This window comes from Nymphaea colorata, chromosome 2 (genome assembly GCF_008831285.2).
Source record: "Nymphaea colorata isolate Beijing-Zhang1983 chromosome 2, ASM883128v2, whole genome shotgun sequence".
Lineage (NCBI taxonomy): Eukaryota > Viridiplantae > Streptophyta > Magnoliopsida > Nymphaeales > Nymphaeaceae > Nymphaea > Nymphaea colorata.
In genome coordinates, this window is record NC_045139.1 from 13151186 (window position 1) to 13174683 (window position 23498).

Genomic DNA, 23498 nt, shown 5'->3' on the forward strand with positions numbered 1-23498 from the left:
TAGTAATAGAGAAAATGTAACATATGTGAACGGATACTTTACATTACACCAAAGGAGTCACAATGAGGGCTTGAAGGTAGTAAAAATGATCAAGAAGTACTTTGATCTAGAGTACATAGTTCCTATCCACTGAAAAGTAACCATTAGTTTTGGTTAATCCTCTATGGTAATAAATGCAAGGCAGAAATTCAATATAGTTGGTATTTCGTGTCCGCTTCAAGTCCTGCTGGCTAATGGGTACTTGGTGCATGGATATCCCTGTTAGTTCAGGTAAATTCTTGTCGGGTTTCCTTGTCTTGGTGGACGTTTCTTCCTCCTTTTCTCCTCTGGATCTTTACTTCGACCCTGCAACAGATATCAAATTTGTTCTTACATATCTATCAAGTTATGGATATGGCAGTTTCAGTCTTCATTCCCTATATAGTGGTTGTTAATTCACTTTATCTTGTGTTTTGTTAACGTGGTTAAGCACTGCAGTTTCTTGGTGAACTGATACAACTGACCTCTGTTTTTTGTCAAACACTTAAAATGTGCCTCTGATACTCAATTTTGAGAAATCTGGACCCAACGATTCCGTTTCTTAAAACTTAAAAGAGTATTGTGAAATATGCTGCTAATCAACAAACACTATCTGGGTGCGGGAGATGAAAAAAGAAAGAAACGGAAATGGGGGATAAATGCAGCTAGTTGTTGACCAGTTCTCCTTTTAAACCCTATTCTCGGAATGACCTGATCCCCATCCTGCTGACTCTACTGGCTTAAGGAGGGAGGTTCCCTCGGGATTTAAGCCCACGGTAAGCATCCTCAATGTTTATTTGTTGTGAGTGGTCAACAGGGCCAAGAATCTATTGTCGCTGGCTTGTGTATTGGACTGCAGTGCATGTGCTGAATTTTTTAATTTGAAGTGTATAGACAATATGTCTGATATCTGCCCGACCCTCAAGCGCGTTGGCCTGGAAGACTTCGTTGAGCTTGGATCAGAGAAAACCAGAAAAGATATAATGGAGAACCCGGGAGCAGGTCGGTCGATCCAAAAGAGAAACAAAATTTTGATCAACTTGGGCATGGATTTGAATCCACCTGCTGCAGCCCTCAAACTGTGGACGTCCAAGTCGTTTATGATCATAGGTAGAGAGAACGAGGAGAGAAGAGCGAAGGGTTGACACATGAGAGGCAATCGTTTAGCATAAAATAAGATAATAGTTAGAAAAACCTTCTAAAGGCAGGGAGAAGCAGCCCATCTGAAAATGTATGAGTTACGTAGAAGAAAACGAGAATTGTTGAACAATTTTAGAAGTATGCTACAACTGGATTCACCTCAAGGGGAGGTGAGGCTTTGAGTAACTAACGCGATGGGCGTTTGATCTTTCTCCCTCTTTTTCCTCGGGAGGTGAATCACCTTAATTAGTGTAACATTTGAAGTCAGCAACACAAAATGCACCTTTCACGTTGCACTTTCCTTCCTTTCGGAAAAAAATTTCCTCAATGTTCATAGTCCAAGTACAATCGACAAAGCCATTATTCCTTTCCTGTTTTTGTTTGAAGTAGTTACATAGACAAGCTAAGCAATAAAGTTGCATTGTTTGTAGGAGATAAGAAAAGGATAAAAAAATGGGAACATACTGCAATAATTAAACCTGTAGAGAGCATTTTGACTAATGGTAAGAGTTTTTGGCATTAAGCAGAATCTCGAAAGAATGGCCGATATAAAACAAGAATTGCGGGAACCCACGGATGAGCCAACGGGCACACACCTGCGGTTGGATGAGGAAAAGGGAGAGGCACGGGCACGAGGCGGAAGTGCTGCCACACTGACGTCCCAGTTTTGCTAAAATCATGAGCATTAGTCGATACTACCGACGGCCGTCCGGGCGGAGGCGCGCTTTCCTGAGGCCAAAAAGGCGAAACCGAGAAGATGGACCCTGGTGGTGCGATTAACCACGCTTCCGTCAGCTCAGAGAGAAAGAGCAGGCACTCGTCAATGTCTTCACCTTCAAGAATCGAACTGAGGATTTACACGCCACCCAACCGCGAAAAAAAGAGTGTGTTTTTGTTGAGGGAAAGCCGGTACAACGAGCGCCATTTACGAGTCGGTTCGGGGTTTGACCTGCCACCGTGCACACGAGCAGGGACCCTACGGGCCACAACCACAATCCCATCCCCCCTTCTCTCTCTCTCTCTCTCTCTCTATACTCTGATGCCTCCTCCTCCTCCTGCTCTTCCTTTTCTCCTCCAATCGAAATCCATCCTTCACTGTCTGACATTCATACGACCTGGCCGGCTGGGGAGGGGGTTGTGGAGCGGTCTGGGTTTTCATTTTTCTTCCTTGGGGGTCTCCTGTTTTGTGCTTCAGATCTTGGTTTTGTTCCTTCCCATTTTCCGTTTTTCGCTTGGGTGGGAAGGGGAGGAGGAGAAAGGGGACGTAGGGATCGGTCATCCGTGGTGGGTGTCTGAAAGCAGAGAAGGAGGGGACCTCCATTGCTCGCTTCGCTTCCTCGCACCTCCATTTGCATATGCGAGACGCATTTGTACATATATCCTAATTAAAGTAAGAGGGGCGACGTTTTGAATATTATCCCAAACAGGAGAAAAAGGGAGAGAGAGAGAGAGAGAGAGAGAGAGAGAGAGAGAGAGAGAGAGGCAAAGCGCCAGGCAATATAACAGGGTTGGGGTGGAAGTGGCAGTGGTGGCAAGAAGACGCCTTCTCCACCTCCCCCCATCCCCTAAAGCCCTCTCCCAGCAGTCTTCCCCCAACCCCTACTCCCAGTACGTGCGGACCGTGCGGTCCGACCCCCGCCGATCTGTCTCTATCCCTGCCTATGAGTGGTCATGGAGAGCGGTAGAAGATGAGGCGATCACTCAGCATTGCGGAACGCAACCCCATGGAGATGGACGCTTCTTCAAGCCCTGACACTTCTTCCGACTCCTCTCAAAGGCCCGTCCTTGAAGGGGAAAGAGTCTTCTTCGTGCCCTACAGGTTTTCCGCTTTTTCATATTCCCTCCTCCTCTTCCTTTCTCCCAACTATCTTTTTCGGTTTCTTTACCCCTCAATGATCGATGCTGTCTGTCACATAATACGACATGAACTAAAGGGAGACCGCGAGCTTCGATCTGTCCATATACCTTATTGCTTGCATGACTAGATGCTTTTATCGAGTTCCATTCCATCTCTCTTGAGAATGGTTGGCGAGATCTCGTGTTAATTCTGATCTTGGTGCCGCAGATGGTGGAAAGAAGGGCAAGATGCTTTCGCTGCCGAAGAAGATGGAGGTGGAAGCGCATCTGCTATCGTTTATGCTTCATCCCCTTGTAATGCAGGACCCATGAAGATCATCACCAATATGTTCGTCTCTGATCTTGTCTTCAACCTTAAGCAACGCGGAGATTTGTCCGGGCGGCTTGAGAACAATGACTGCGAGGTCTCTGGTAGGGACTATGCACTGCTCACAGAGGATATGTGGCTTCAAACTCTTAACCGGTAAGTATCAAATCCGTTCTTCTTTTCGTAGCTGATGGTAACTCAGACCTCTTTACTGCAAACTACCACAGAGTTCTGCGAACTCATCTCCTGTGCTCTTTATGGTCGCTACACTTTTGGTGTATACACATCCTTCGGATTTAACTTTTAAGTTGCAATTCTTGTGCCCTTCTGATGTTCAAGTTATCGCCTGATGAAATATTACCAAATTTAGCACATGAAATTACTACTTGAACAGCTAGGTTTTCCTCCTGCTTTTGACCACCACCAATCACAATGCGTCACGCCAGCCCTTGGGATTATGGACTTTCAGCCTTCATTTTCCATTTCCCTGAATATATGGTGGAAAGACACTAGAAGAACATTTTTTTTTTTTGCATAACAAATGTACTTGGAGATTTAAACTATATTTCTCCACGATTGAAATCCCCAAACTTTCTTGTTTCTATATGTCTACAGGATTCTCAAATTTTTAAACACTTAGGAACGTCCAATTTTCCCCAAACATGTGACAAACATACTGTATATGGTTCGCAGGCATGCATGTAGAGGCATGTAAGTTTTACATACATAAGCTGTACGTTAGTATTGTTTACATGTGAATATACGTGCATGTCCATTATTTGAGCTCATGAGTGGAATCTACACGTGACAACCTTGCTGAGGCTAATTGTCCGATAAATGACTTAAGGACCTCGAGTGTGTCTTTAAAAGCACATTAGGTTGTAACATTAATCATTCATTTTTTCTGGCGAACATGATAATCCCAAATCGTAGCAACAGATTCATACCATAAATCTCAAGCAAAAGTCATATTCCAACTGCAACAGATCAAAATGGAAATGTTACTAAATCTTGATATCTAGAGTTTCTGACGAGCTCCAATCAACGAGAAAGGAAAAGAAAAACAAAGGTTCATATTCAACTTCTATTTAAATGTCAACTATTCAGGGGCTTTCAGTGAGATCCTATTTTATACAGAAATTAATCATTTACATGGACGTGAATGCATTAGTCTCATGGTATTGTAGTATCAAAATGGCTCCTATGTTATTACAGGGCTTTTGTTGCGTCATAGTGGTTAAATAGAAGCCCAGCCATAAGCATGTTGTTAGAAAATTGAATTAGCTATTCAAAAGTTAAATAATTTGGCACCCTTATCATGAGAGTACCTTATAAAATGGCTAAAACTTTCATGAATGAAGAAATACTTCTGGAGCTCCTTCAAAAGACTCTGTTCTAGCATGGCTATGGCTAATTTTATGGCATGCAATTTTTCTTCATTCTTGTATTGTAAAAAAATGATTATATAAAGCTGGCAAAGTATTGGAGGAAGTGGGTTGTCAATGTCATACATATGGGAATTTGATTACATTTCCAAGGAAGGCCTCGTTCATGATGGCTTTTCTAGTGTTATCTCAACATTTTGAGAATATACATGTTGACGCTAACTTGTGGTGCTACATTCTAATTTTCTAACAAGTTATTCCTATGGGAACCATCACAAAGTATGTCTTTTGTTCCTAATAAAGGAGAAAGACTGTTCTATGAGTAAAGGAAAGCTGAAGAGCAAAGTTACAGATAATGAATCCAATGCATATGATATAGGTTTGCTTTTGGCAACCTTAAGTCTTGATAAGCTATTGTTCAAAGAAACGCTTTTAGTTCTTCATAGCCATACATGATTATGATTAAGCCCTAGTGCATGGACTCTAGACTTTTTTGTGGACTGTCCTTCATATGTCTTAGTTGTGTGCTCGTATTCTTCTCTTTGCTTTGCTCTTTATCATGGCAGCTTATTTCAGCTTATTGGGCATGCCTCAGGTTTTCTTGTAGGAATGACGTTTCTAAAAGTGCTCATAACTGTGGAAATCTGGTAGAAGATAGTAAACTTGAAGTTTATCCTCTACGACTGAGGCTATCTGTGATGCGTGATAGCAATCAACTAACTGCAAGGATAAGCAAAAAGGTAGTTCTTTTTTGTCTCATCAACCTTTTGTTTTCTTTTCATTGCTGCTATATCTAGTTACTCATATAGTGGGCATTAGAGAAAACACAATTTGGGTGCCTGCATCATGATACATTATTTTCTATGGATTTGATGTGGTTGTAACTATTCCAAACTCATAGAAACCATGCTGTAGAATGTGTTTCATAGCCCGGAAATGATTGCATGCAAAATAAGATGGTTGTAATCTAAGGTATTATATAAAAAAAAATGAATTTCTTCAAGAATTTAAATCTGAAAGTAGAAAAATTAGAAAACATTTAAAAAATCATATTGCAGAAGGTATTAATAATTTCACATGTGGATGGCTATGTGCTATATATATATATATATATATATTATATAGATTATAGAGTGAGTGAATGGCGACTCTGGCTATTCAGAGCCTATCAGTTCACTCATGCAGGCCTCCCGATCTATCATGATGGATGGTTGACAGAAAAACAAGGAGAAAGAAGTGTGAACTAATACTAGATGATAAAAATGGTCATTACTTTTTTCTCCTTGTTTTCTCTCAGCCGTCCATCACAATGGATCTGATGATTCTTATGAGTGAGCTGGGTGAATATATATATATATATATATATATATATATATATATATATATATATATATACAGTTTTAGTTATATAGTGAGTGAATGGTGACTATCCAGAGTCAATCAGCTCACTCATGAGGGCTGTCTGATCTATGATGATAAATGATTGAGAGAAAAACAAGGAGAAAAAAGTGTGAACTAATGCAGACGATGAAAATGGCTATCACCTTTTTCTCCTTGTTTTACTCAACCGTCCATCATGATGGATCTGGTGACTCTTATGAGTGAGCTGGGTGAGTTTTTCTATATATATATATATAATGCAATCACTTTTAGTTTCCTCACTTTTATCTTTCCCTCTTCCAGGATAATATTCCAGAATTTTACAAACGGGCTTGCAAAATTTTCAGTGTTGAATCTGAACCGGTATGTGTTTGCTTATTCTTTCCTTTGTTTTTCTGAGTTTTTGAGGCTGCCTTTTTCTTATCTCCTGATTTGATTTCATTGTTTTGGTGTAGGTGTAGGGTTTTTAGGTGAGACATGCAATGGCTATATTAATTTTTGTTCTGCTGGATCAGGTGCAAATTTGGGACTTATCTGGGCAGACAGCTTCTTTTTTCATGAATGACAAAATAAAAGTTCCTAAGGATTTTCAGCGTCAAGCAGATCAAGAGGTATTGCTTGGTCAATTTGAAGAACAGTAATTGTCACTATCTGAAGCTGATGCGGTTTGACATTCTTGGTTCTCACTTTCTTGTTCATTCTTTCGTGTTATGTAGATGCTATTGGAGTTGCAGGTGTACAAGGTTACTGATTCTGTAAAAAGCAAAAGCGAAGGAAGGAAAGAAGATGTAATTGTCCAACAATCTCGCCTAGCATCTTCAAGTAATGGTTCCCTTCTCACTAATGGCAGCACATGCAATACTGAAGTGGACTCAAGTTCAGCCAACTCTTTCATTTCAGTAATGGGCGGGAGCTATGGAAAATCTGCTTCTTTAGGATTGCTCGGATTGCAGAACCTGGGCAATACTTGCTTCATGAATAGTGCAGTACAGTGTTTGGCGCATACACCCAAGCTCGTTGAATATTTCCTTGGGGACTACAGTAGAGAAATAAATCAGCATAACCCACTGGGGATGGATGTATGACTCCCGCTCTATGTTTTTTCTCATCATCATTACTTTTCTAAAATGTTTCTTGGATGTGGTAACCTTGTCTTAAACATATTACATTTTCCATTAATAATTTTTATTGGGACTTCCTTTCATGTGTAACCTTTGTTTATTTTCAAAGCTTCCCATTTTCATCCCTTTCTTTGAGTAGGGGGAACTTGCTGTTGCATTTGGAGAGTTACTAAGGAAATTATGGGCTCCTGGGAGAACTCCGGTGACCCCTCAGTTGTTTAAATCCAAACTTGCTCGTTTTGCCCCTCAATTCAGTGGCTTCAATCAACATGATTCACAAGTTAGTCAAATCTCTTGCTGTAAACGGTCCAGCTTTATGGTGCCTCAATTCCAGACTATAATGATTGTTAGATCTGACCAGTTCACTGTACTTATCAGACATATAACCTGAATTTACTTCTCTTTTCCTCTGTAGGAGCTTCTTGCCTTTTTGTTGGATGGACTTCATGAAGATCTGAACCGTGTGAAGCATAAGCCATACATAGAATCGAAAGATACACCTGGTCGGCCAGATGAGGAAGTCGCTGACGAGTATTGGGCCAATCACCTAGCACGTAATGATTCCATCATTGTAGATGTTTGCCAAGTAAGTAAATATCAATTTGTACTATGCGGTAACTAATGCTGAAGCCTTCCTCTAACTGTCAAACTATTCTGAATCAAACATGCAGAGACACATTTGAGATCAATTTTCTATCTTTTTTATTATACTTTCTGTTGCAGCCGTGAGGTTTGGAGCCGTGTCGTGAGATGTGGAGAGAGAGAGAGTAGCAGCCGTAATTAGAGAAAGAAAACCCTTAATCGATTCACTAACCCTAATCTCCATTATAAAGAAATTAGGGTTAGAAAGGAGATTTACAGATTACATCAAACAGAAATAAAGGAAATATTAAAGAGATCTTATAACTCTTTAATATTACAAAGTGCCACCTAGAAACATAAAATCTTCTAATTCAACACTCCCCCTCAAGCTGGAGCATACATATTAAACATGCTCAGCTTGTCACAACATCTAGAAAAATCATCAATAGGAAGAGCTTTGGTGAAGATATCCGCAGCTTGGTCTTCTGAAGGAACATGAATAGTGGCAATTGTCCCTCTTTGAACGAGATCCCGAATGTAATGGCAGTCCACTTTAATATGTTTAGTTCTTGTATGAAAAACTGGATTGTTTGCAATGTATGTGACTGCTTGATTGTCACAATACATCTTCATGGGAAGTGGAATCGACATACTTAGGCTAGATAGCATGGATCTAGCCCAAGTCATTTCTGCTGCAGTTTGAGCCATAGTCCTGTATTCGGGTTCTGCACTAGATCTTGACACCACACCTTGTTTTTTTGCTTCTCCACGATATAAGGTTGCCTCCCACAAATACACATAATCCTGTGGTAGATTTTCTGTCTTCGACTGAGCCAACATAGTCAGCATCACTATAAGCTTCCACTTCTAGGGTCTTGCCTTTTGTGAACAAAAGGCCTTTGCCAGGAGATGATTTCAAATATTTGAATACCATTAAAGCAGCATCCCAATGAACTTTTCTGGGTTTTTCTATAAATTGACTTAGCTTCCCCACTGCAAAACTAATATCTGGTCTGGTCACAGTAACATAGAGGAGTTTTCCAATAAGGGATCTATATGATCGAGAATCCACTAATTCTTCTTGGTTATCATGAAGATGTATGTGTGGATTCATAGGTGGATTAGCCGGTTTAGCTCCTAGCATCCCAGTGTCCTGCAATAAATCAAGAACATACTTCCGTTGAGAGAGAACGACACCATCCCTATTGCGAGCAACCTCTATTCCCAAGAAATAACGTAGTGGACCAAGATCTTTCGTCACAAAGTGTTTTTGAAGAAACAACTTTGCATCAGAAATTTCTTCATCGGAGTCGCCTGTTAGGATAATGTCATCAACATAAACCACTAGAATGGTTATACTTCACGTCGCCAGCCTGAGGAGGAGAAGCCGACGACAGTTTTCTTCACGTCGCCAGCCTGATTCACGCCCCAGCCACTGTTTTCTTCATGTCACCACCACTTTCTTCACGTCGCTAGTCACGATGGCTCTGATACCATGTTGCAGCCGTGAGGCTTGGAGCCGTGTCATGAGATGTGGAGAGAGAGAGAGTAGCAGCCGTAATTAGAGAAAGAAAACCCTTAATCGATTCACTAACCCTAATCTCCATTATAAAGAGATTAGGGTAGAAAGGAGATTTACAGATTACATCAAACAGAAATAAAGGAAATATTAAAGAGATCTTATAACTCTTTAATATTACAAAGTGCCACCTAGAAACATAAAATCTTCTAATTCAACACTTTCAAATTCACATATGGACAGTTTATGACTCGTTATATTATGTTTATAGGCATTTAAAAATTGATAACACTGTGATGTCTCTATATCATGGTTCAGAGAGAGAAACTATTCAAATAAATTGCTTTCTCTAGGATTCAGACATTATGTAAATCCATTTTGGTGAAATTGCAGGCTTTGTTTCTTTTAGTTTTTGAAGGTGCAGCCTGATTAACTGGTTATGTGACAGGGTCAGTACAGGTCGACATTAGTGTGCCCTGTATGCAGCAAGGTGTCAGTTACATTTGATCCATTTATGTATCTATCTTTGCCACTACCTTCAACCACAACCCGGACAATGACAGTGACACTCCTCAGTACTGATGGTTTATCCTTACCAATTCCTTATACTGTAAATGTACCCAAATATGGGAAATGCAGTGATCTAATTCAGGCTATGGGCACTGCTTGTGCATTAAAGGATGACGAGAAACTTGTTATGGCTGAGGTATGCATTTATGATGTGCACGTGTCTACATGTGTCACCAATTTCACATATTTTTCTGAGGGTTTTTCGTGTGTGTCCAGATTTATTCCCATCGAATTATTCGTTACTTAGAGGAGCCTTCTGATTCCCTTTCGCTGATTAGAGATGATGACAGACTTGTGGGATACAGGATTTCAAAAGACTCTGTGAATCTTCCTATTGTGGTATTCATGCATCAACGCTTGGATAGGTTTGTTATATTTTTCTCCAAAAAATACTGTTAGTTTTTCTTGTTCATGCATGACAGAACTTATTACTAGAATAGCAGTTAATTGAGTAGCTGTTCAGTAAGTACATACCAGAGTTAAAATTTTGTTTTATACAATGTGGCATAGTCTCATCTATTTACTACTCGTAGCTCATAAATTCAGTGTACAACTTATTGGAACTTCCACTCTAAGATGTTCATTTCTTCTAAAGCCAAAAATTCTGATATAAAGAAACAAACATTCAATTCCTGAGAGTTGAATGTCCAAATCTCTTGCTTCCCATTTGGGAATCCAAGTTATTCGGTGTTGAATGGAGGCTGATTCATGGAATCCTGTAGAGACGAGAAAAGTGTTTGGCATCATGAAACCTATTCAGTCCTGTAATAAAAATACCTCTGATGGGTGTAGTTGGCAACCTACGATGGACACCCTTGTCATCTGCCTTCACTATTTTTTTTCTCCTTTTCTTTTTCATGTTTTAAAGTTTCCAATGTGGCTGTTCAGAAAGAAGCTGCCAAATTCACCTAGTTGCTGCATACCAGCTTCTATAAAGTGGCTGGGCCGCTGGAGTCAACAAGTATGTAATCTACAAAGGCCTTTTAAAATGACCTTATTCCTATGTAAGATAAGAATGCTATCCTGTCATAATTACCCTAAGTGAATGGCCTGCAAACATAAAAATACTGCATTGCCGATAGGCCTTATAAATGTCAAAGACGTTGCAAGGATTTGTTCTGGAAGCTTAGATTGCAAAATGTGTTAGTAGATTGCTTCTCCTAGCATGTGCAAACTGCACATTGTGTAAGGCATCCAAAACAGGATCTGTCGGTAGCATAAAGATTAAATACTTCTAGTTCTAGATTGAACTATGAAAAAAATTGTAACTCAATATCACCATTATAGCTACTTTGATTTCTAAAAGAAGCTCTAATGGAAAAGGAAAAAGGGGTTGTTGAAATCCAATTGAATAATATTTGTGATGTAACTAATTTCTGAGTACCTATTTTGTGAAACTAGTGATTAAGTTGATCCAACTAATCACTTTGTTGGCCTTTACTGGTCAGCTTACTGGTTCCTGGCCTTAAAGTCACCAGGTTCTAGTTTGGTGGACTAGTCGGCCTACTAGGTTGACTAGTCAATGATCAATCATTGACCAACTAGTTCATGTAAAAATAGCTACCAAGTGCCAACAAATACATTGTCCTTTTTCCTCTTTTAAGGATAGATTTTGGAAAGTTGGCTTTTTTCAAGGATTAATATGTTTAACCTTGTATATGCATGTTCTTTTCTTTAGATGTATATGTGCTCCTGTCAAGTTGTGTATACGTGTGTTTTTTCGCCTTTAACGTGTTCCTTTTTTCTCCTTTTATTTCTGTACACATACACACATACAACTCCCTCTATCTCTTTTCTCATTAAATGCTTATTTGTGTGCATTGAATGAAGGCAGAGTTTTTTAAGTTGTCCTAACATTGAAGTAACTTTGTTAAGGTCAAAATACTAATTATTAATAACTTTTTTATAAAGGTTGTTTTACACATGGCACCTTGTGCAGCATCAGTTAAGTTGATTAGATGACTAGTAAATAGGTCCACACTGTCTTTATATTTTTGATTAGTAGACATGTTTAAGAATCTATACACAAGTCTGTTTATGCACATGTGTTTCTTACTGTAATTGCCTGACTAATCCTTTTAGGGGCTTGACTGGCTTGTGTATGGCTTTCAATTTTTTGCAACTTAGCTAAGTAATGGGGACAATGAATACTATAAAAAAATATAGCTGGCAAACCCATAAATTGGACTTGGATCGGCCAACTACTGGGTTGCTTGGTCAGCGAGTTGTCTCGGTGACTCGGCTGAGTCCGGTTTTAAATTTTTATTACATACTTTTACTATAAACCAATGAAGAAAGTTCAACATCTTTATAAACTGACAAGTAATGGTGAACGATATACAATCAACTCTGTATGTAATATGTATATTCATGAACAATATTTTGGCAATTACAGAAAAGCCTATCCTATTTCACAATTAAACTCTTGTAAGTTGAAAAATTAGTTATAAGAATAAAAACTAATAAAAGTAAGACTTCACATATTAGTCATTAGAAACAAAATTAGCAATGCTCATACGTGGCACATGCATATAGAAAATTACTGCTATATATTAGCAAAACAACGTCTGTTAAAGGAACAAGTAATTGATAAGAGATTAACATATTACTAGCATGAGACGAGAGAACTACTCTATAAAAGGGATTCTACCCTGAGAAAACTACTCCATAATCCATCTTTTCTATCTACCTGGACTACCACCATGAGAATTGAAGGTGGAAGAACTTTGAAGTGTGAGCCCATCTTTTTATTTTATTTTATTTTATACTGCCACTAGAAGAAAATCATCTCACTAGTTCCATTATGCAAATAATAGAATTAGAGCCAAAAGTTGAGATTGTAGAGCAAGATAATAAAAAGGAAGAATGCTCTCTGTGGTGTGCACCACAAGCACTTCTAACAGATTTAGAATGACAGGTATAACAACAAGAGAACATTTGTTGCGTAAAATTGCATCCAAAAATGGAGAAATTTCTGAAAGCACCATGAAATTTCCTTTGTAATAAACAGGTTGCTGCAGTTGTGCATGTGCAAAAAAAAGTCCCGTGCAGACAACCTTCATTTCTAACAAATAGGCATCCTCCCAGAAAAATGAATCCAGTTTACAGAAAACCTGAGAGAGAGAGAGAGAGAGAGAAAGAGAGCTCCTCAAAACGATTCTCATTGGGGGTCATCAGGAGAGAGGGATTGGGTGTCTTGGTTCTTGACGGGAATGTGTGTGTGTGAGATATATATATATATATATATATATATATATATATATATATATATATAGAGAGAGAGAGAGAGAGAGAGAGAGAGAGAGCCGATAAAATGGAAATATATAGCAAAATTTGGGGACAAGAAGTCCCCTAAGTACAGAGAGAGAGAGAGAGAGAGAGAGAGAGAGACCGGAAGGGAAGGTTGTTGGATAGGGGATTGTGTCACCTGCACTGGTGATGTGCATTGGCCAGCCCCCTTGTGTTATGGTGTAACCTTCGCCGCACAGAGATGGAGTGCTTAGGGTGGGAAAGCGTACACCTAAACAGATCAAGCCCTCGATCATGACCCACCTTTTGAACGATTTGATCTGACTCAGGCGATTCCCGAACTGGCTCGGTGAGTTTGCCAGCTAGGATAAATAAGATTGGTATCGTATATGAGCTGACTAGGATATCATACACTCAAATAAACTAATTGCTTAGAAGTTAGAACATAAAAGCTGAAACCTGATAATACTGGTACATCATACATCACAGAAACCACATTGTTGTATTATGTTATCTACTCAGTTTGATAATCAAATCGTAGTGACATGATGGCTATAATGCTGTGAATTAAAACATGACTAAGTTTTTCTAAGTAACACAAAATCAAAAGTCTAAATTTGCATATAATAAGATTTAGAACATGGAAGATGAAAATGGGAAAGTGGAGATATGAAAGTTGACACCAAAGAATAGCCAATTCAGTTGATCGGGTCTGCCTATTGGCTTCTAAAATATGTTTTCACCGAGTCTTGACTCTTGTGCATTACTCCAATTATAGCTGTCTGATTCTGATAAAACTTACAAAATTCCTAATCCATAAGAAAGGTGTAAACACCATGAAATATTCTGTGCCATTTTTGACATCCTTTTGCAGTAAACCAATTTGCTGAAATACTTTTGCTGTGTGCACTTTAGTAGGAATGAGATAAGTTAATAGGTAATATTTATAGTGAACCCATTGTTCAAGCATATTGTTGTCAGAAACCTGGAATTAGTACAGAAGCTTTGTTATTTTTCTTGTTCAAGCTCTAGCATGCAATTTTCCTATGCAAGTAATGATTGAAATACTATTTTCATGCAGAATGATGATTTTAGAATTGGAGAATATTTTCTCCACCAGTCATTTTTTCCTGACTTCTCTAATAATCTGCTCTGTTGGCAGGCATTGCCTTACTGGGCAAATCACATCCAATTCGAAAGCTTTTGGCCTACCTCTGATCACATGCTTGCCCAATACTTGTAATGGATCTGATATTCATCACCTCTTCCAGAAGCTAATGGTACCTTTCCTAAAACCGGCGCAAGAAAAAGTTCATGGCCTTGATGATGATGGTAATAATAGATGTCAGAAAGGTAGTGAAGCCAGTGAAACTTCCTCTTTAGACACAGAAGGCAATGACTCAAATGAGAAACCTGAGTTTTGTCCCCAGTTCAGATTTCTCCTGTCAGATGAGAAGGGTGTGACCAAAGATGTTACTATTAATGTGGATAGTGCACTTCCTGTTACAGACACATGCAGACGGTTGCATGTTCTCGCTTGCTGGCCAGATGCATTAATTGAGCAATATGATATAAATCATCTTAGCAATCTTCCTGAAGTATATAAGTCTGTACTTTTTGCGAAAAGACCCCCGGAGTCTGTTACACTGTATGCTTGTCTTGAAGCTTTCTTAAAGGAGGAGCCTTTAGGACCGGAAGATATGTGGTAGGTAGCCCAACATATGTTAAATATTTGTTTTGTAGCTCTTAGTGGTTCATGTAGTTGGTGATATTGTATAAATCAGCTGCATAGCTCTAATTTCTTTTTTTTTCCATTCAAGGAATTTGATTAGAGTATCATATAGGCTGTCTATCAATCTAGTGAGTGTTCTTTGCAGGTACTGTCCAAGTTGTAAGATGCATAGGCAAGCCAGCAAGAAATTAGACCTATGGAGGCTCCCTGAGGTTCTTGTGATTCACCTTAAGAGGTTCTCGTATAGCCGTTTTGTGAAAAACAAACTGGAATCTTTCATAGATTTTCCAATCCATGATTTGGACCTATCAAGATACATTGCAAGGAAAACTGGACAATCTTATTATTACAAGCTATATGCAGTGAGCAATCATTATGGGAGCATGGGAGGTGGTCATTACACTGCTTATGTTCATGTAAGTGGCCTTCTCAGTTCATGGTATCTAGCTATGCATCAACCAATAAAATAAACAAGGTAAATGCCAAATCAGTATGGACTGAGTGGCTAGCTAGTTGAGCAAGTCAGTGACTCGCAGAGAGTCCATTAGTCAATGGTGTCAAAATCACTAGAGCCCAAAATCATGGCCGGTCAACCAACTTCAATCACTTATCACTAGTCATTGTTTGGCTAGAATGAGTTATTGGTTAGATTTCATACTGTCTTATGTTCACAAAAATATTGGAATATGAACATATTGCTATGTTTTCTTTATTGTAAATCACTCTTCGTAATATGTCTAAAATTATGTTTGTTGTAACTTGTAACATAATATAACAGAAATATTTTCATGTTACCTGTTAATGTACTGTCATACTATAATAGGCATATTGTACTAAAGATATTGTAACGAAAATTGTAGCATATTACATAACATGTATGCTGTGACATTGTCTGTTTCCTTGTTTTATGTTTATTGAAATAGGCCAAGTTATTGTCTAGTTCTGTTTGCATGTTTTCCTCTTTCCTATTTTATGTAACGTGTCTGGTTTTGTAAAAAAGTGTTTAAAAGGCTCATAGATATGTGTACTTATTTATACAAGGCTCATATATGTGTGCCGTTATTTAGTTTAACATATATAAATATTAGTGCCAAAAGTAATAAAGACATAACATATCACTATGAAACAAATATATAGATGTATATATGTTATGTTTTGAATAAAGCAAGTTATACAGAAAAAGGCACATTTTTGAAATGAAAGATGTTGATTGCAAACAAACCAGAAATAATCAGAAAGGGAAAAAAGGCAATAATGTGTTTCAATTATATTGTCTGAAAAAAAGGCAAAGCAAAACAAACAAGTATTACATAAGGACTAGTCAGCCATTGACTAGCCCATATTAGCTCGCCCTCATCAATTGTGTTCATGTACTAGTGCACCTTTTACCGACTTCATTGGTTTGTCAAGTAGTTGGTTGACTTGTCACGAGTTGAGAACCAAGCAACTGCATGTAAGCTCTTAAGTAGCATTGGATGCTTAAACTTCAGTTTATCATTGTGCGCTGTGATGTTAGTGATTTATTTATGTGTATTACTTGATCTGTAGTGATATTCTATGCCTTCTGTAACTTTTGGCACTTTGATGTCTTTCTATATTTTTTTATTCATTTTGTTCGTTTGGAGACTGATTCGGACTGACTTCAACCGATTAGTCCCAACGAGTCCTGACTCCTGACTGGTTTTTTAGTAGGTTTACTCTCTTTTGTCTGTCGTCTGATTTTGACTAGTTATCTATATTAGCATGCAGACCAGCTATGTCTTTGCTGGGCAGCTAGCTTAATGGACCTAGTAGTAAGTGTTTCGTCTCATGTTTATGCTTGGGCTGGGGTCTTAATGCATTATCTGTTGAGGTTGATGTGAACCCAAAGGACAACCAATCACTTAAATAGCCCCTTTATGAGTCATTATTGAAGATCTCTCACAATCTTCAATGTGAGACTAACTTTTGGGGTGTTACATGTTATGTTTGCTATGTTCAATCTTTTTTATCATAAAATTTTGGTGAACTTATCTATATTATGTTGTAATTGCTTTCTAAAGGTTTGGGAAGACTTCTTTCCCATTTTGTCACATGTATGAGTTCATTTTTTATTTTTTTTTACCATGCAGATGACATATAGGGCCCACATCCCCAGAAAAGCTAAAATACGAGAAAACTCTCCTGCTGTACTATGATCCCACCATAATGATCTGTGCTACATGGTATATGTTCTTGCACACACATGCACAAAAAAAGAATATTTGTGGATTGCCATAGGACTTTCTTGTTGGTCTGTGTAGTACATATGATGTAATAATGGTGTATGAATGTACCTGATATGATGCTTGCATCAAGTACACATGCACAAATAAACAGAAGTTTATCATAGCTTGGGCACCTGTTTGAGAGGTGTGGACAGACTGTCGTAGACACCCCAAGGTACCCATGTTGGGTCTCACCTCCAAAGGAAGGGAAACCTGGCTTAAAATGTGACGGAGCAGCTGTGACACTTAAATCACATGTTTGATTGTGAGGAGGTACTTTTGGATGGAGTGTCTCAAAAGTACATTTGAGACATTTTTTCCATCATATCAACATACCCTGGTATGGAATTTCGTTTCATATTCTGACACCATTAATACTTTTGGATCTCTGCATGCTTGCAAATTCTTGCAAATTCTTGCTCCACATGCCCGTGTTTAATTTGTGTACATGCTGCTGTCCTAGTGTATCCAGTCAAAAAGCTCGACTGGCAGGTTATCCCTGTTCTGTCTCATGATTTTACTTCATTGTGCAGAGAGATTTGCGAGTCCATACTTCAGTAATATCAAAATGGATTATCTTTCTTTCTCCACTCAACGATGACACTGCTTTTCCTCATACATATGATTCTTTAGTAATTCTGAAAGAATTATCACCACCATTCCTATGCAATTAGATTACTCGGTCTTTTCATTTTTGGTGATACTGAAATGAACTATCTTTCCTTCTGTTGTGAACAATGGCACTGATCTTTCCTTGTGCACCTGCTTCTTTACTAGTCTTCACCATTTGCAATCTGTGAAATGTTTTCCGTTGTCTGACAGCATCTTGGAGAAAATCGCTGGTATGATTTTGATGATAGCCACGTTTCACCGATTTCAGAAGATAAGATAAGAACGTCAGCTGCATATGTACTTTTCTACAGAAGAAATGCCGTTGGCCCATCACAAACCTAGATGTGTTAACATGTCATGTGTATGTGACAACAACATTGCCTGGCTGAAAGATCTCGGGAACTATCAGCAATTTATTAACTTCAACACTTAATAGGATGGTCATGTTGAGGATATTCTTTGATTCTCAGAGTTTCATTCGAGCGGTTGAGGATACTGACAACTAAAGGCATGTGCAGAACAATGGTTGATGGAATTGCTGTAACATAAATGGTGCAAAGCTAGGGAAGATGTGTCTGCCCATGCCAGGTTTTGTAGTTCTACTAATATCTCGATCATGTAACCCTTTCACCACAATGAAAGGCTGTCAACAGTTTGTGAGGTCTTGTATTTGATTCGATTTGTTATTGTAGCTATTGAAATCAAATATATATTTTTTACACTATAGAATGAGAAGTGTTTGATGTTGCATCTCCTTTTACTCATGGCGTGAACCCATTGAGATATCAAGTATAGCTTGCACAAGCGGGTAGACCATGACACTTATTCGGGTCGATATGCATGGGACCTGAGATTCAGATTTCCTTCATCAGTCAGGATGACCATATAATCGAACAAGTATTTTGCCCACATGGTTGCTTAGAAACTTTTTGTCCCTAAAGGCAAAACAAAAAATGGTAGCTATCTCAAATGTAGGTTTGGAAGATACCGAAGGTACCACGACTGCCAGGAGGCAGGAGCGCATGGAGTTCAGACTTTTTCTCGCTGAAGGGGTGTCGGTTTATTGGTTAAATCAAACGGTCGCCGAATCTTGTACGAGCTAATATAAGATAAGATCACTCTTTTTTTTCATTTTTAAGGAAAAGAAGGTTTAAATTGTAATTGTATGTCATTCTTGACCCTGATCAAATTTCATTTGGAAAGAAAAGGAAATTATGGAATTTTATTAATGAAAAGAAAAGGAAATTATGGAAAGGAAAGACAATGATGAAAAGGTTGTGAAAAAGTTAAATCTTTTTTGAAAAGTCGGGACTTTTTTGAAAGGTCAAGCTTAATTTGTATGTCAATAATTATATATTATTAGTACTAATCATATAAAAAAAGTTTGAACTAATTACAATTAGATATTATTATTACTCATTTAACAAAAAATTCACTATAAAAAAATGTCATTAGCACTTTTGATTGGCAATTCTTGAGAAAAAGTTAATGGTAAAGATTGTCAATAAAAAGAAACATAAAAGGAATGACATGATGCATCGGGGAAGTAGAACAATTAAATCTGGTGACACATTTACTTTCCATTTTTTCGGTCATTGTATAAATTCGTGAAAGTTGAGTGCTGTTCAAAAAAGGGAGGTAGCGTGTTCACCAAATTAGGGCTGTGGAACATGCCAAAACAACTTAGTTGGGTAGAAAGACGTTGGGTTCCGACGCGTAAAAGTGGAGGCTCGGCAAGCTGGAAGATGGCAAGGGTGCTCGGGAAGCTTGAACGTGGCAAGGGTGATAATCCGATGTCCACATCTTCGTCTTTTGTTGCCCTCGGCCTAGTAACAGCAAATTAATGAATGAAGCTGGGCACTGAAATTTCACCATGCGCGCTTCTTCTTCTTCGTAGCAACCCCTTCCTTCTGCTGAAACAGCAGCTGCATTGGGGGAAAGGCTTGCAGGGGTTACCCAAATGATGTTCACAAGATGACTAGCTAAACAGAAAAGTATTGCAAAATAAACAACAAATATAAGGGACTGTGGCAAACGCGCAGTAGACAAAAAATCAGTCCAAAGGGGGTCAACCGGAAACAAGTCCATCAGGAAGGACTTCCAGTGAATGAGCGGACGGTGGGTGCAAAGGGCGCAAAATTAGACGTCCAATATCCGACCCAAGCAGGACTTTATTTGTCGATCAGCACAGCTAAAATCTCCTTTTCCTCGTTATCGCTTTGAGTTGACTGCATCCATTTCAGCAGTTCATTCCCAGACTTGAATTGATCGGAGAAGGAAGAGTGCACACAAACCTACCGAATGACCAAAGAAGGAAAGCATGGCATCTCAGTAAGCATACAAGCTGCATTCACGCACAGACAGGGAAAAACACGGATTCGATCACGAAACAGTCAATATCCAAGAGATGCTTTCTCTCTCTCCCCCCCTGCTATCATTACAAGGCGCTTTTCATCGGGCTGGAGGTTGACTTGTTGCTATCATTATTTGATTGCCTCATATCTCGCTGTGAAAGGGTATATATGCCTAGGCCACCTTATTTTTCCAACCTTGTGACAACAGGATATCGAGTTTTGAGGCAGTAGCAATCCTTATCTTTAATTAACGCTTTCTGGTTGTTTCCCTGGCCAAGCTGATAAAGCTATTATTGTAATTCTAGCCGATGTTTGTCAGCCTCGGTCGGTTCTCAGTCTCATCACGTCCCCCGAGTTTTGATAGAGTCCAACAAACACGGGACAACCGCAGGCCCTGGGTCAGAAGATTAACTGTAAATCCAGTGTCAATCTGTAACTCAGATCTTTGAATATCTTCGACTTACGAAATTTTTATGTAACTCGATCGTATCCGGTTATGTGGTGAATGTCATGTCAGCACCACGATCGAACATGTCTATTCCAAATCTGAGCAGACGAAGCCCCCCACCTGAATCGCTGAACCTTCTCGGTCTCAGAAGCAAGTGCCTTTTGGCAATATGTGGGGTAACACTGGGCTGTTTTAGAATCTACCGTAAGCCCCTTCTGTTGGCGACATGGGTTCCTTCTCTCCCCACTAATCACTACTACGAAAGTAAAGTAGCGAGTTCGCTGCGTACTGCATGGCGATGATGGGACAACAATTTAAAATAAGATTGCATCGATGGGTGCGTGTGGGAAGATTTGGAGGAGTTTTCTTTTGCTTCCAGTTCCCGATCGATCCAACGCAACGATGAGGCTAAAAAATGTGCAAGAGAAAAATGGAAAACATCTACAGGCAACTGCGGATTCACGACGGTAGCTGTGCAAGGAGTGGGGACGTACGTCTGGATTCTGAAAAGCCAGCAACCAAACAGGAGAAGGCATGCAAAGGTGCAATGTTGACACTATATACCAAATAGGCACGTACATCCACCGAAAGAATAATTGTCTTTTTGTATTAGATAGCATATGGATCAAGCAATTCAGGCATGCATTTCAGCGATACTAATTACTGGAGAGGAGGAGAATGAAGCAAACGAGATGAGTCCAGAAGTCACTGAATGCCCCTGCGCACACATCTTAACTCGTGGTTACGTCAATTTATGGAAGTATATTAAAAACCGTCCGGCCAACGAAGCATCACATCCTTCACTATGTCAGATTTGTTTTGTTTTGTTCGTCTCCAAATCTAAGAAAGATTTACCTTCTCTCTCCATTTTTATAGGAGATACATAACCTTCTATAGGAGCCTATTTATATGTATATATGAGCTGGAACCTTCGATCCTCCATTCAATTCAATCACCACTTGTGAAATCCTCCACTCCAGCCGTCCAACCCTCCCTTTGGGCAGACATGATTAAACACACCGTCTCATGCATCGTGCTGTGAGGAATATTAATCCATCCAAATGTGGATCGAAAAATCCACAAAATCATATCATCACAATCTACAAAAGAAAAGAAAAAATCATGTGAAAATTGAAGGACATCCCATGTTTTATTCCTGTGTGTCCTAGCCAGCTCTACAATCATCAATATTCCACTTAAAAACATTTCTAGGCGGATTCCTGCATGTGGCATGTACAGACAGTAAATGCTTTGCTCTTTGCTTTTTTCCTTGAAAGATTTAACGATACTTTTAGTATACTTCTTCCGCCTTGTTAATTTTTCAGTTTCAATAATAGTGCGGGAGAAGTAGTTGAGGCTTCGAAGGAGGACTGCACTTGACACCGAAAGTTTGAAAAGTAAAAAAAATTTAACACTGGAAATTTAATTTCCAAAATCCCCTCCAGCCCCCCTTGGCTCAGCCACAATCCACAAAGTGAAACAGGTCGTCCAAGCGGGTAACTTTTAATTAATTGAAGCCATCCAGTGTAGAATGATGCGTCCACATATTTTACAGATAGAATTTACTGGCTTGGTGTATGGCAAATTCTGCAATATAGAGTATAAAGTTTGAGCCAACACCGCACAAAAAGGGCAATGCCCTTCGTACAACTTTCACGACGTCCCGTGAATTATAATATATATGTGTGGAGTACTAATATTTAATTCAGTATTTAGTGCCCAAGCAGAATATTATAATAATATTTTATGTATACACAGCATAAAAAGAAAGCCTACAAATTAACTGCTAATTGGGGAGGCGTACCAGCTATGATCATCATGTCATATACTATATATGTTCACAGGCAGGTCCTCTAACAATACTTGACCATGTCGCCAATCCACACTTGCGATCGCTCCCCGCCTCACACTTCTCAACTGGAACTGGAATCCGTATCGTACGAAGAGACAAGAAATTAAAGTGACTCGACCACAGGTTTGACTAGCTCGCAAGCTTAAAAATTTTTCAGACAAAAGGAAAACTAATAATTGCCTTAATTTTGTTCAGTTTTAATCCATGAAAAGTAGGAGGCCTTGCAGAAGCTGTATTATAAAGAAATGAGATGACTCAATTTGGAGCACGACTTTGTATACTTCGAGCTAAATTATATGATACGTGGTCCATGTGACCACACAGTATTAAATTAATTACAATGATAACAAGTTCAATTTATGGTTCAATCCAACACGTGAATTTAAATGAGATACAGAATGTAGAATTATCACGAATCTACAAATATGCTTTGCCCTTTAAAACATCATACATATCATGGCGCCATTAAATCTGATGTTTTACTTGCGCTTGGAGACTAGTTCCAGTTGCTATTTTGCATCGGGCATTGTTATCATGTTACTTTTATTGATGGCCTTTATGCTGCACATCGACGTTTATTTTCAGAAGTAAATAAAATTTGCTGCTCACGTTTCGAACTTTTGACAAAATGGTTAAAAAGGGTTTGATTGGCATATTAGAGGAGGCAAACACATATCCTAGAACATGTGGAATTGAGCACCGAATTGCTTGTCACCACACCCCATGAACAAAATGGGAATGTTGGGTGCAAGCACCATCACTTAGTTGAGGCTGGTTTCACCCTTTTAGCCCAATCTAGTCGGCCTTCCTTATAAGTTTTGAAAAAAAAAACACAAAACTAACAATTTGCAGACCACGTATAACTAGTGTTGGCAACATCTGATCATAACCAATGCATGTCCTCCGCACGTGAGACAGTAAGTAGTTCATAATAGAACTCATGAACACACATCTGGCATCAAGAAAACCAAATGCCCAAACCGAGGGTTGCCATGGCCATTTACACATCAGATTCTTTTCAGGCAGAGGCAAATTTAAGGGAAGAAGGGCTAGAGGATGAGATGAGGAGGTTAACGCCATACTTGTTAACAAGATTGCTGTATTCATCTGCCTTTAGCATCTCTTT

General features: G+C 38.9%; 1 protein-coding gene across 3 annotated transcripts; it reads left to right on the forward strand.

Moving 5' to 3' along the window:
* Positions 1–2168: 2168 nt before the first annotated feature.
* On the forward strand, positions 2169–18482 carry LOC116247232 (ubiquitin carboxyl-terminal hydrolase 8). Of its 3 annotated transcripts, none has more exons than XM_031619270.2 (14): positions 2169–2977; positions 3224–3478; positions 5303–5447; positions 6391–6450; positions 6603–6698; positions 6804–7166; positions 7348–7488; positions 7624–7794; positions 9758–10015; positions 10096–10244; positions 14291–14833; positions 15006–15276; positions 16972–17064; positions 17929–18068. In XM_031619270.2, the coding sequence occupies exons 1-13, from the start codon at positions 2847–2849 to the stop codon at positions 17035–17037; spliced, it is 2649 nt and encodes an 882-aa protein (XP_031475130.1). In that variant the 5' UTR covers positions 2169–2846; the 3' UTR covers positions 17038–17064; positions 17929–18068. The 3 variants fall into 3 exon arrangements, with proteins under 3 accessions (XP_031475130.1, XP_031475129.1, XP_031475131.1); XM_031619271.2 differs by lacking the exon at positions 16972–17064 and having other exon boundaries at positions 2178–2977; positions 6804–6909; positions 6988–7166; positions 17929–18482; XM_031619269.2 differs by lacking the exon at positions 16972–17064 and having other exon boundaries at positions 2177–2977; positions 17929–18482.
* Positions 18483–23498: the final 5016 nt, after the last annotated feature.

Coding starts and splice junctions, on each gene's coding strand:
- LOC116247232 (XM_031619269.2), top strand. CDS start 2,847: ATGAGGCGATCACTCAGCATTGCGGAACGCAACCCCATGGAGATGGAC. Junction 3,479..5,302: donor TGGCTTCAAACTCTTAACCG/GTAAGTATCAAA, acceptor GGCATGCCTCAG/GTTTTCTTGTAGGAATGACG. Junction 6,451..6,602: donor TCAGTGTTGAATCTGAACCG/GTATGTGTTTGC, acceptor CTGCTGGATCAG/GTGCAAATTTGGGACTTATC.